At 45.1% G+C, this 13668-nt stretch overlaps 1 protein-coding gene across 1 annotated transcript in view; it reads left to right on the top strand.

The window, feature by feature from the left end:
* The window catches only part of LOC112242153 (mucin-2), a 38591-nt gene extending 25161 nt beyond the window's left edge, over positions 1 to 13430 (top strand). Inside the window, 17 exon segments of the mRNA XM_042327629.1 lie at positions 165 to 412; positions 809 to 824; positions 827 to 991; positions 1478 to 1691; positions 5113 to 5288; positions 7553 to 7622; positions 7805 to 7905; positions 8040 to 8071; positions 8342 to 8519; positions 8791 to 8895; positions 9708 to 9748; positions 10205 to 10327; positions 10714 to 10818; positions 11193 to 11321; positions 12313 to 12352; positions 12569 to 12692; positions 13022 to 13430. Coding sequence (XP_042183563.1) covers positions 165 to 412; positions 809 to 824; positions 827 to 991; positions 1478 to 1691; positions 5113 to 5288; positions 7553 to 7622; positions 7805 to 7905; positions 8040 to 8071; positions 8342 to 8519; positions 8791 to 8895; positions 9708 to 9748; positions 10205 to 10327; positions 10714 to 10818; positions 11193 to 11321; positions 12313 to 12352; positions 12569 to 12692; positions 13022 to 13232 — 2078 coding nt within the window. The 3' untranslated portion in view covers positions 13233 to 13430.
* Positions 13431 to 13668: the final 238 nt, after the last annotated feature.

The following is a 13668-nucleotide window of genomic DNA, read 5'->3' as shown; positions in this document are numbered from 1 at the left end:
TGGCCATGTCCGGTTTCTGTAATAATAACATACACGTCCTTATCACTAACGTTTGGAATAATACTCAATATAAATATTACTTCATACATTTAAAAAAATAAAAATCATTTGTCAGAGGATCGTAATGTCTGTCTGCTTTATAACAGTGTTTATTTTCATGACAGGCGTCTGTGAGGGTTGGGGAGACCCCCATTACATCACCTTCGACGGGCTCTTCTACAGCTTCCAAGGGAACTGTACCTATGTGCTGATGGAGGAGATGTTGCCGCGTCACCACTTCAAGATCTACATCGACAATGTCAACTGTGATCCCACCGAAGACGTGTCTTGTCCTCGATCCATCATCGTGTCCTACCGCTCAACAGTTATAACACTGAAGAATCACAACCTCATTGGAGCTGCTCAGTTGGAGGTAACTTAAGTGGATAAACTGGCTCAGAAATCAATATAAGCAATTCAGGCCATATATATGTTGAATGGCTGGATTTGGGGCCTAAAGGACTGAGAAATTATTTATGTGAAAATGAAAGACAATTCTCTTCCATTATTTCATTCTCTGAACTGAATTGTGCATTAGTTCTCAACATCCGTAGCTTTCATTGATACAACATAAGAATTTGATGTTCTCCATCAACTTAATTCAACCTGTAATGTCATGATATTAGTAAGTATTGCGGCCACCTTCCCTTTTCTTTAAGAGATCCTGAAGATTGATCTCTCTCTCTTCCATCCCTTTTTCCTATCCTTTTCTATCCCCCCTTTCGTCCACCTCTCTTTCATCCCTCTCTCCCTGCCATCTGTCTTTCAGGCTCTTATTGATGGAGTTTCCTGAGACTACCCTTCACGCGGCACGGTGTGAAGGTGATGAGCTCTGGTATCAACATGGTCTTGGAGATAGCACACCTCCAGGTGGTAGTTACCTTTGGAGTCACTGGCTTCAGCGTCAACCTTCCTTGGCAACACTTTGGCAACAATACACAGGGTCATTGTGGTAAGGACTTAGTTTCATTCATTTGTTGTCCTCAAACTATGTATCTTGGGTATTTAAACATAAGAGCTGAGAAATGATTGTGAATCACTGAACTTAAACAGAGAGTGGTCACTTGGTATTCTGAGCACGGTGTGAGAAAGCCTAATGGAGAAGTCTTTGAATTGATGGAAATAATTTATCCAAGGTTGGAGGTGAACAACTAGCCTGGTCCCAGATCTGTTTGGGTTCTTTTTAACAAAACCCTATGGGTTGTTGTCAGATATCGAACCATAGGGTTTGGCAAGACAGCACAAACTGATGAGGGACCAGGCTAGGAAACAATGGTTTGGGCTTTCCTGTCTGATGTCTGTGTCTGATATTTTTACTGTATGTGCTTTACTAAATGTGAGAGTGCTCCAACAAAGATGTCCAATGTATGTATTACTTTTAATAGCTGCAAATGGCAAAATAAACTACTTGAACCTGAACTGTATGCATCTCTTCCAGGAACATGTAGCAACAACCAGGCTGATGACTGCATGTTGCCTGGAGGTCAGCTGGTGGAGAACTGTGCTGTGATGGCAGACTACTGGCCAGCCAAGGACCTCTACCAACCTGAATGCCATGTGCCACCTGGAATCCCCACCAACTCTCCTCTCCCTGAACCCACACAGAAGCCATGCAAGCCAGACTCCTCTGTCTGTGATCTCCTGAAGGACAGGTAAACCTCCCTAAAGGCATTGTGATCTCCTGAAGGACACGTCCACCTCCCTAAAGGCACTGTGATCTCCTGACGGACAGGTCCACCTCCCTAAAGGGACTGTGATCTCCTGAAGGACAGGTACACCTCCCTAAAGGCACTGTGATCTCCTGAAGGACAGGTCAACCTCCCTAAAGGCACTGTGATCTCCTGAAGGACAGGTACACCTCCCTAAAGGCACTGTGATCTCCTGAAGGACAGGTCAACCTCCCTAAAGGCACTGTGATCTCCTGAAGGACAGGTAAACCTCCATAAAGGCACTGTGATCTCCTGACGGACAGGTCCACCTCCCTAAAGGGACTGTGATCTCCTGAAGGACAGGTACACCTCCCTAAAGGCACTGTGATCTCCTGAAGGACAGGTCAACCTCCCTAAAGGCACTGTGATCTCCTGAAGGACAGGTAAACCTCCATAAAGGCACTGTGATCTCCTGAAGGACAGGTCCACCTTTGTAAAGGCACTGTGATCTCCTGAAGGGCAGGTCAACCTCCCTAAAGGCACTGTGATCTCCTGAAGGACAGGTAAACCTCCATAAAGGCACTGTGATCTCCTGAAGGACAGGTCCACCTCCCTAAAGGCACTGTGATCTCCTGAAGGACAGTTCCACCTCCCTAAAGGCACTGTGATCTCCTGAAGGACAGGTCCACCTCCCTAAAGGCACTGTGATCTCCTGAAGGGCAGGTCCACCTCCCTAAAGGCACTGTGATCTCCTGAAGGACAGGTCCACCTCCCTAAAGGCACTGTGATCTCCTGAAGGACAGTTCCACCTCCCTAAAGGCACTGTGATCTACTGAAGGACAGGTCCACCTCCTAAAGGCACTGTGATCTCCTGAAGGACAGGTCCACCTCCCTAAAGGCACTGTGATCTCCTGAAGGACAGGTAAACCTCCCTAAAGGCAATGTGATCTCCTGAAGGACAGGTCCACCTTTGTAAAGGCACTGTGATCTCCTGAAGGGCAGGTCAACCTCCCTAAAGGCACTGTGATCTCCTTAAGGACAGGTAAATCTCCATAAAGGCACTGTGATCTCCTGAAGGGCAGGTCCACCTCCCTAAAGGCACTGTGATCTCCTGAAGGACAGGTTCACCTCCCTAAAGGCACTGTGATCTCCTGACGGACAGGTCCACCTCCCTAAAGGCACTGTGATCTCCTGAAGGACAGGTAAACCTCCCTAAAGGCACTGTGATCTCCTGAAGGACAGGTCAACCTCCCTAAAGGCACTGTGATCTCCTGAAGGACAGGTAAACCTCCATAAAGGCACTGTGATCTCCTGAAGGACAGGTCCACCTTTGTAAAGGCACTGTGATCTCCTGAAGGGCAGGTCAACCTCCCTAAAGGCACTGTGATCTCCTGAAGGACAGGTAAACCTCCATAAAGGCACTGTGATCTCCTGAAGGGCAGGTCCACCTCCCTAAAGGCACTGTGATCTCCTGAAGGACAGGTCCACCTCCCTAAAGGCACTGTGATCTCCTGAAGGACAGTTCCACCTCCCTAAAGGCACTGTGATCTCCTGAAGGACAGGTCCACCTCCCTAAAGGCACTGTGATCTCCTGAAGGGCAGGTCCACCTCCCTAAAGGCACTGTGATCTCCTGAAGGGCAGGTCCACCTCCCTAAAGGCACTGTGATCTCCTGAAGGACAGGTCCACCTCCCTAAAGGCACTGTGATCTCCTGAAGGACAGGTCCACCTCCCTAAAGGCACTGTGATCTCCTGAAGGACAGGTCCACCTCCCTAAAGGCACTGTGATCTCCTGAAGGACAGGTAAACCTCCCTAAAGGCACTGTGATCTCCTGAAGGACAGGTCCACCTTTGTAAAGGCACTGTGATCTCCTGAAGGGCAGGTCAACCTCCCTAAAGGCACTGTGATCTCCTGAAGGACAGGTAAACCTCCATAAAGGCACTGTGATCTCCTGAAGGGCAGGTCCACCTCCCTAAAGGCACTGTGATCTCCTGAAGGACAGGTTCACCTCCCTAAAGGCACTGTGATCTCCTGAAGGACAGTTCCACCTCCCTAAAGGCACTGTGATCTCCTGAAGGACAGGTCCATCTCCCTAAAGGCACTGTGATCTCCTGAAGGACTGGTCCACCTCCCTAAAGGCACTGTGATCTCCTGAAGGACAGGTAAACCTCCATAAAGGCACTGTGATCTCCTGAAGGGCAGGTCCACCTCCCTAAAGGCACTGTGATCTCCTGAAGGACAGGTCCACCTCTCTAAAGGCACTGTGATCTCCTGAAGGACAGGTCCACCTTCGTAAAGGCATTGTACAAGTTCTCTAATAAAATGTCATGCTTAGGGTGATTTATATGACACAAATGCTGTGTGGGAAAATTGCCAGCTACTCCGTTGAACAGTCTGTCCTGAGGGGCTAGCTACTCCATTGAACAGTCTGCCAGGAGTGGCCAGCTACTCCATTGAACAGTCTGTCCTGAGGGGCTAGCTACTTCTTTGAACAGTCTGCCAGGAGTGGCCAGCTACTCCATTGAACAGTCTGCCAGGTGTGGCCAGCTACTCCATTGAACAGTCTGCCAGGAGTGGCCAGCTACTCCGTTGAACAGTCTGTGCTGAGTGGCCAGCTACTCCATTGAACAGTCTGTCAGGAGTGGCCAGCTATTCCATTGAACAGTCTGTCAGGAGTGGCCAGCTACTCCGTTGAACAGTCTGTGCTGAGTGGCCAGCTACTCCATTGAACAGTCTGCCAGGAGTGGCCAGCTACTCCGTTGAACAGTCTGTGCTGAGTGGCCAGCTACTCCATTGAACAGTCTGTCAGGAGTGGCCAGCTATTCCATTGAACAGTCTGTCAGGAGTGGCCAGCTACTCCATTGAACAGTCTGTCAGGAGTGGCCAGCTATTCCATTGAAAAGTCTTTCAGGAGTGGCCAGCTACTCTGTTGAACAGTCTGTCAGGAGTGGCCAGCTACTCCATTGAACAGTCTGTCAGGAGTGGCCAGCTACTCCATTGAACAGTCTGTCAGGTGTGGCCAGCTACTCCATTAAACAGTCTGCCAGGAGTGGCCAGCTACTCCATTGAACAGTCTGTCAGGAGTGGCCAGCTACTCCATTAAAAAGTCTTTCAGGAGTGGCCAACTACTCCATTAAACAGTCTGCCAGGAGTGGCCAGCTACTCTGTTGAACAGTCTGTCAGGAGTGGCCAGCTACTCCATTGAACAGTCTGTCAGGAGTTTGAGTAAAGTTATAAAACCTGTTGTAACTATCAACAATCTAACTTATCACAGACTAAATTCTCACATGCAATGATGTAGCTCTATACCCCTAACCTATACACAAAGGTGTGTTTTGTGTCTGACAGAAACCAATATGAATCTTACAGTGTATTTGGAAGGTCTGTTTCTCATATTCTTTCATCTCTGGTTTTCAATCCACAGCATTTTTGCAGCCTGTCATCCATTTGTCTCACCTGACAACTTCTACAAGGGCTGTGTCTATGACAGCTGCCATGTGTCCAACCCAGCGGTGGAGTGCACCAGTCTGCAGACATACGCTGCTGCCTGTGCCCAGTTCGGAGTATGCATCTACTGGAGAAACCACACCGAGCTCTGTGGTAGGCTTACTGTACTCGTTGAAAACATCCAGACTCACCAGGTTAAATAAGACTCACCTAATAAGGATAGATAAATAAGTCCACCATTGAAGAGATATGAAGTACTCTGTAGAAGACCAGGAACAAGAAACTGTATAGATGAGACCAGGAACAATACTATACTAACACAACTTAGTGTGTGTTGTAGATCAGACCAGGAACAATACTATACTTACACAACTTAGTGTGTGTTGTAGATCAGACCAGGAACAATACTATACTTACACAACTTAGTGTGTGTTGGAGATCAGACCAGGAACAATACTATACTTACACAACTTAGTATGGGTTGTAGATCAGACCAGGAACAATACTATACTAACACAACTTAGTGTGTGTTGTAGATCAGACCAGGAACAATACTATACTAACACAACTTAGTGTGTGTTGTAGATCAGACCAGGAACAATACTATACTTACACAACTTAGTGTGTGTTGGAGATCAGACCAGGAACAATACTATACTTACACAACTTAGTATGGGTTGTAGATCAGACCAGGAACAATACTATACTAACACAACTTAGTGTGTGTTGTAGATCAGACCAGGAACAATACTATACTAACACAACTTAGTATGGGTTGTAGATCAGACCAGGAACAATACTATACTTACACAACTTAGTATGGGTTGTAGATCAGACCAGGAACAATACTATACTAACACAACTTAGTGTGTGTTGTAGATCAGACCAGGAACAATACTATACTTACACAACTTAGTGTGTGTTGTAGATCAGACCAGGAACAATACTATACTAACACAACTTAGTGTGTGTTGTAGATCAGACCAGGAACAATACTATACTAACACAACTTAGTCTGTGTTGTAGATCAGACCAGGAACAATACTATACTAACACAACTTAGTCTGTGTTGTAGATCAGACCAGGAACAATACTATACTAACACAACTTCGTATGTGTTGTAGATCAGACCAGGAACAATACTATACTAACACAACTTAGTGTGTTGTAGATCAGACCAGGAACAATACTATACTAACACAACTTAGTGTGTGTTGTAGATGAGACCAGGAGCAATACTAAACTAACACAACTTAGTATGTGTTGTAGATCAGACCAGGAACAATACTGTACTAACACAACTTAGTGTGTGTTGTAGATGAACACACAATAGAGGAGGGGGGTTTCTATTTGTAAATATTAGATTAGTGCATTTTTGTATTTGAAGTGATAAATGATGGAGATAGTGGACATCCTTGTCTGGTTCCCCTTTGTAATGTGTAATATAGTATCGGGCTTCAGTCCTACAATCAACTGATTGTAAATAATGACTGTAGTCAGAATATTATTCCATTGTGATAACACTTTTTACATCAGCAGTTGTCACAAAGTGCTTGTACAGAAACCCAGCCTAAAACCCCAAACAACAAGCAACACAGATGTAGAAGCACGGTGTCATGGAAAAACTCTTTAGAAAGGCAGGAACCTAAGAAGAAGCCTAGAGAGGAACCAGGCTCTGAGGGGTGGCCAGTCCTCTTCTGGCTGTGCTGGGTGGAGATTGTAAGAGTACATGGCAATTAAAGCCAGATCGTTCAGCAGCAGGTTCAGTAGAGAGAGAGAGAGAGAGAGAGCGAGAGAGAGAGAGAGAGAGAGAGCGAGAGAGAGAGAGAGAGAGAGAGAGAGAGAGAGAGAGAGAGAGAGAGAGAGTGAGAGCGAGAGAGAGAGAGAGAGAGAGAGAGAGAGAGAGAGAGAGAGAGAGAGACAGACAGACAGAGAGACAGAGAGAGAGAGAGAGAGAGAGAGAGAGAGAGAGAGAGAGAGCGAGAGAGAGAGAGAGAGAAAGAGAGAGAGAGGGAGAGAGAGAGAGACAGAGACAGAGACAGAGAGAGAAAGGGTCGAAACAGCACATCCGGTGATCAGGACAGGGTTCCATAGATGCAGTCACAACAGCAGAAATTGGATCAGCATTACGACCAGGTTGACTGGGGACCGGCACAGCCAGGAGTCGTCAGGCCAGATAGTCCTGAGGCATGGTCCTTGGGCTCAGGTCCTCTGTGAAGGGAGAGAGAAATAGAGAGAAGAATTAGGGGTAGCATACTTAAGGTCACACATGACACCAGAGATGACAGGAGAATTATACCAGATAGGACAGTCTGAACCTAGCCCCCCGGCACATAGACTATTGCAGTATATATACTGGAGACTGAGACAGGGGGTTCGGGTGTCACTATAGACTGAGTTGTATCTTTCTTCAACAGCCAGCGACTGTCCAGCTGACAAAGTCTACAAGCCCTGCGGTCCTGCAGAACAGCCAACCTGTGATGACAAGTAGGTTTCTATTTAGAGATTGTCTAGCTCAAAAACAACCTTGCTTTCATGTTTTATGTTAACTGAGGTAGACAACGTTATGACTGTCAAATAAGACAAAGAGAAAATACCTACCTACAGTTAAATATAGAGTTGCTGTACATAGGAAACAGGAGTTGTCACTGTAATGTTGTGTTCTACAGTCCAGACGAGTCTAGGATGAACTTCACCACAGAAGGCTGCTTCTGTCCTGATGGGATGAAACTCTTCAACAAGGACTCAGGGATCTGTGTTGATAAGTGTGGTGAGTTTTCCCAGTTACTGCCATTGGTCCATTTCATGTTGACGACACAGAGAAGATGGTTAGGACATAACCTTTCCAAGGACGTTTCAGGTCTTTGAATGTTCTACTAAATGGTGGTGTTTGTGTTTTTGAAGGATGCATTGACCCCGAAGGAGTTCCACGAGAGGTAAGTTAGGCCTTTTGGTTTTGATTCATCATTATTTTATTTGACTAATTAATATAGACTGTTATCTAGTCCACTGGCTCTGTCATGGATGATGCCAGAGGTTTATATGAGGACCTACTTACAGCGTCCACACAGTATTATCCACATTGTCTGAATGCCAAATGGCCCCCTTATGCCCTATATTTAGCCCCCTATGTCCTATTTAGTGCACTACATTTGACCAAACCCATTGATAGAATCACACTCCCTTCTTGTTGTATCTCATCACAGTTCAACGAGAGGTTTGAGTACAAGTGCCAGGACTGCGTTTGTTTGGAATCCACCAAGACTGTGAACTGTAAACCCAAGGTCTGCTCCAAACCACCAGTAGAGTTATGCACTGGACCAGGCTTTGTATATGTCAACCAAACCGATCCATCCGATCCATGCTGCTCCAACCTCGCCTGCCGTAAGGATCTCACAACACTTTTTTACCTTACATATTATACTCAGATCTATTTCAACAGTATTGTGCCGACCTGAACCGTACTGTGCTGGCTTGGATATGTTCTTTTCACATGGTCCTTTCCAGCACGGGTCCAGGATCTATGGTTGATGTGTAACCAGGCCAGTGCCGTACAGCTGGGCTCAGCTCAGTCGTGTTGACAACACACACATAGTGAAGACATGAATCAGCTCATATTATTATGTCCATACTCTGCTATTGTTTCCCCTCCTAGGTTGTGACAGCAGCACTTGCCCACCTACCAACATGAACTGTCCTATTGGGTTCGTGCCAGTGGTTTCAGTCCCTGAGGGGAAATGCTGTCCAGAGCACACATGTGGTAATGTCTCTTTACCTAGATCTATACTATCTACACTATCTACACTATCTACATGTGGTATGGTCTCTTTACCTAGATCTATACTATCTAGACTATCTACATGTGGTATGGTCTCTTTACCTAGATCTATACTATCTAGACTATCTAGACTATCTACATGTGGTATGGTCTCTTTCCCTAGATCTATACTATCTAGACTATCTACATGTGGTATGGTCTCTTTACCTAGATCTATACTATCTACACTATCTAGACTATCTACATGTGGTATGGTCTCTTTAACTATATCTAGACTATCTAGTATTCCTGTGTTTGTATTGCTGAGACAATACCAGTTATTTTAGACAGTCCCATGGATTGGTTGTCTGTGTCTCTCTCTCAATTGGTTGTCTGTGTCTCTCTCTCAATTGGTTGTCTGTGTCTCTCTCTCAATTGGTTGTCTGTGTCTCTCTCTCAATTGGTTGTCTGTGTCTCTCTCTCAATTGGTTGTCTGTGTCTCTCTCTCAATTGGTTGTCTGTGTCTCTCTCTCAATTGGTGGTCTGTGTCTCTCTCTCAATTGGTTGTCTGTGTCTCTCTCTCAATTGGTTGTCTGTGTCTCTCTCTCAATTGTTTGTCTGTGTCTCTCTCTCAATTGGTTGTCTGTGTCTCTCTCTCAATTGGTTGTCTGTGTCTCTCTCTCAATTGGTTGTCTGTGTCTCTCTCTCAATTGGTTGTCTGTGTCTCTCTCTCAATTGGTTGTTTGTGTCTCTCTCTCAATTGGTTGTCTGTGTCTCTCTCTCAATTGTTTGTTTTTGTCTCTTGTCTCTTTCAGAGCCTAAAAGAGTTTGTCTTCACAAAGGCGTTGAATACCTGGTAATGACAAACTATTCTGCTCTCTCATCTGAAATGTTCATTACATAAATAAACACTCTTGGTATATAATTGTTTTAATATATTGCAGTATGTGTACAGTAAGTCTCATACGCTATATGGGTTCATGTCAAATAGTGTCAGAGAGAGTGGGTATCCTGGTTCCCCTGTGTTAGAGACAGTGGGTATCCTGGTTCCCCTGTGTTAGAGACAGTGGGTATCCTGGTTCCCCTGTGTTAGAGACAGTGGGTATCCTGGTTCCCCTGTGTTAGAGACAGTGGGTATCCTGGTTCCCCTGTGTTAGAGACAGTGGGTATCCTGGTTCCCCTGTGTTAGAGACAGTGGGTATCCTGGTTCCCCTGTGTTAGAGACAGTGGGTATCCTGGTTCCCCTGTGTTAGAGTCAGTGGATATCCTGGTTCCCCTGAAGTAATGTGTAAAGAGTTACTTGTTCTTCTAGCCCAATTCTAAAGTACCGGGATCAGAGTGCCAGGAGTGCACCTGCACCAACAAAGTGGACCCCAAGTCTGGTCATTACCAAATTGACTGTGGATTCATGCAATGTGACGAAGATTGTGAAAAGGTAACACCTGGTACAGCTGCCGTGTCTGCTTACATTTCAAATATTTACCAAAAGTTGAAATACCATTGAGTAGCTTAAATGTATTCAGTCAATGAGTTTTTATACTTTAAATCGGCTGGTTTCCTAGACCCAGATTAAGTAAGTAAGTAAACCTTGTCTGATTCAGAACTGCCGACAGATTAAGCCCAGTCCTTGCTTTTAAAATCATTCTCAATTGGTGGTGAGGCATCGGGGCGGTGAGACATCTGTTCTTGAGTTCTTCTATTCTGTAGAGTTCACTGGGAAGACAATCGGTTGTATTCACACTTTAATAACGTGTATTATCATCATCATCATTATTTTTAGGTGTTGCAGCAAGTCACTCATGTGTTCCTCTTCTCCTGCAGGGATATGAGTACCAGGAGCCAAACTACTCCTCAGATGACTGCTGTGGTAAATGTGTTCAGACCCACTGTGTCCTCCAGATCAATGGGACCAAGCAGTTGTTGAAGGTAGGTACCGTTTCTGTCAGTTTAACTGTCACAGATGAACTAAGAAGTAGTAAGTAGTTCTCTGTTAAATGTCTATATTGATTGTGCGGCTGTGTGTGTGTGTGTGGAACAAGCTTCCCCATAATATGAGGACAGAGGAGTGCCTGCCCATCTCCCTAAAACCTCTGACACCCTACCTCTTTAAAGAGCGTGTTAAATAAGTCCCAGTCCGCCCCACCCCCTACGAGTGGTGTATGTTGTTGTCTCACTTAGCGATCTTAAGACACATGCACTAATGTAAAAACGTGTGTGTGTGTGTGTGTGTGTGTGTGTGTGTGTGTGTGTGTGTGTGTGTGTGTGTGTGTGTGTGTGTGTGTGTGTGTGTGTGTGTCCAGCATGGAGATACATGGTCTGCTCCTGGTGACAAGTGCCAGCAGTACAGCTGTGTGAAAAACGGTGATAGTTATCTGACCCAGAGCTCCAACATCCATTGCCCGCCCTTCCAGCAGGCCAACTGCCAGCCTGTGAGTACAGTACACAACATAACAAGAACAGATAGGCCAGCCTGTGAGTACAGTACTTAACATAACGAGAACAGAAAGGCCAGCCTGTGAGTACAGTATTCAACATAACAAGAACAGATAGGCCAGCCTGTGAGTACAGGACACAACATAACAAGAACAGAAAGGCCAGCCTGTGAGTACAGGACACAACATAAGAAGAACAGAAAGGCCAGCCTGTGAGTACAGTACTCAACATAACGAGAACAGATAGGCCAGCCTGGGAGTACTGTACAGTACACAACATAACAAGAACAGAAAGGCCAGCCTGTGAGTACAGTACTCAACATAACAAGAACAGAAAGGCCAGCCTGTGAGTACTGTACAGTACACAACATAACAAGAACAGAAAGGCCAGCCTGTGAGTACAGTACTCAACATAACAAGAACAGAAAGGCCAGCCTGTGAGTACTGTACAGTACACAACATAACAAGAACAGAAAGGCCAGCCTGTGAGTACAGTACTCAACATAACAAGAACAGAAAGGCCAGCCTGAGTACAGTACACAACATAACAAGAACAGAAAGACCAGCCTGAGTACAGTACACAACATAACAAGAACAGAAAGACCAGCCTGAGTACAGTACACAACATAACAAGAACAGAAAGACCAGCCTGAGTACAGTACACAACATAACAAGAACAGAAAGACCAGCCTGAGTACAGTACACAACATAACAAGAACAGAAAGACCAGCCTGAGTACAGTACACAACATAACAAGAACAGAAAGACCAGCCTGAGTACAGTACTCAACATAACAAGAACAGAAAGGCCTGCTGACTGCATATGCTCTCAATAACCAACCTTATTGACAATATTTCGATCCACAATCATTTCCATCACAGTACAGTACACACAATATACCAGTTTTCATTTGACAGAAAAATTACTTCTCTTGTCCTAATATGAAATGTATTATGTAAAGAAAACGTTGAAACTTTTTTCTCCACAGGGTTCAATTCAGACCGCTGCAAACGGCTGCTGTAGAATTTGTAAGTATGAAAGTGAAATATTCAAAGCTGTTAACAATTTTATATCAGGATTGGAATGCGATCAGATTCATGCATCATAAAACCACTGTTATTCCTAATTGATAATGATTGACAAGGAGAGCCACCTTGTAGTCAGTGAACTCAAACAGGTGCAGCTCTTTTTCATGGTCTTTCCAGACGGATAATGTATAACGGTGTGTCTCCCTCCAATACCAGGTGTGGAGAAGGACAAGGCCTGTAAGGTAGGATCCATGAAGAGTTTCATCAACCACAAGAGCTGCCAGTCTGTTGAGGAGGTGGAGATGCCGTACTGTGAGGGATCCTGCAACACCTTCACCAAGTGAGTGTGGAAACAATGCTAATATCACAACCCAGTGGAGCCTCATCACAGCCATAACACCATGGGTAGGGTTCCAGTATCCAGTTTAAAAAGCCTAGTGATGGACTGAAAATCATTTTAAATGAATCTCCATTGAACATGCTTCTTAGTCCAGGACTAGGTTTGATCTGTGTCTGGGACACACACACACACACACACACACACACACACACACCCTAAATGTATTTGTGTTTTGTGAAACATGTCATTTGTTGAGGTGTCTTTGTCTCTTGGGGAGTAGATGATCTCTTAATCTCTGTGAACACCTCTCTTTCACTCCCGTCCTCCAGGTACTCTGCCATGGCTGCGTCTCTGGACCACTCCTGTGCCTGTTGCCAGGAGTCCCGGTCCAGTAACCGCACGGTGGACCTACGGTGTCTGAATGGAGATGTGGTGCCCTACACCTACCTACACGTGGAGGAGTGTAGCTGCAGACACAGCGACTGCAACAGGGCCATTAGGGTGCCTGCCCGCAGGACACGCAGCAACACACTGGTGTAAATGGGATCTGTACTAATACAGATGGGAGTGGTCCAGCACCAATCCACTCGCTGCTTACTAAGGAACACCCTGCTACCCTGCTTCACACGGCTGTTATTTATCTAATCGCTTTGATTTATATGTCAAATGTAGATTAAATCATATTTAAAATGTAGAAATGTATGCTTACTTATCTTATTAAAATGCAACCTTCAAATACTTATGTCCGTTGTTTGTTTTCTTGTAGAAGTGCATGCACCTTGTTTTAGAAAGCTTTGGTTTATTAAGCTGTGAAACCTCTGTAGCCTTCTTCACACTGGCAGTTTGAAGTGATTCCCCCCCTAAAGCATGTTGCATATCAGATTAGAATCTGTATATTTTCCAACAGTTTGAAAAGACAAAAAGCACATGGAAGCAGATATTTCCAGCCACATTTCAAACCACCTTCAAAGGTAAT

This window comes from Oncorhynchus tshawytscha, linkage group LG01 (assembly GCF_018296145.1).
Source record: "Oncorhynchus tshawytscha isolate Ot180627B linkage group LG01, Otsh_v2.0, whole genome shotgun sequence".
NCBI classification, from domain to species: Eukaryota; Metazoa; Chordata; class Actinopteri; order Salmoniformes; family Salmonidae; genus Oncorhynchus; species Oncorhynchus tshawytscha.
Note: the sequence above shows the minus strand (reverse complement) of the source record. Positions and strands in the feature narration are given on the sequence as shown.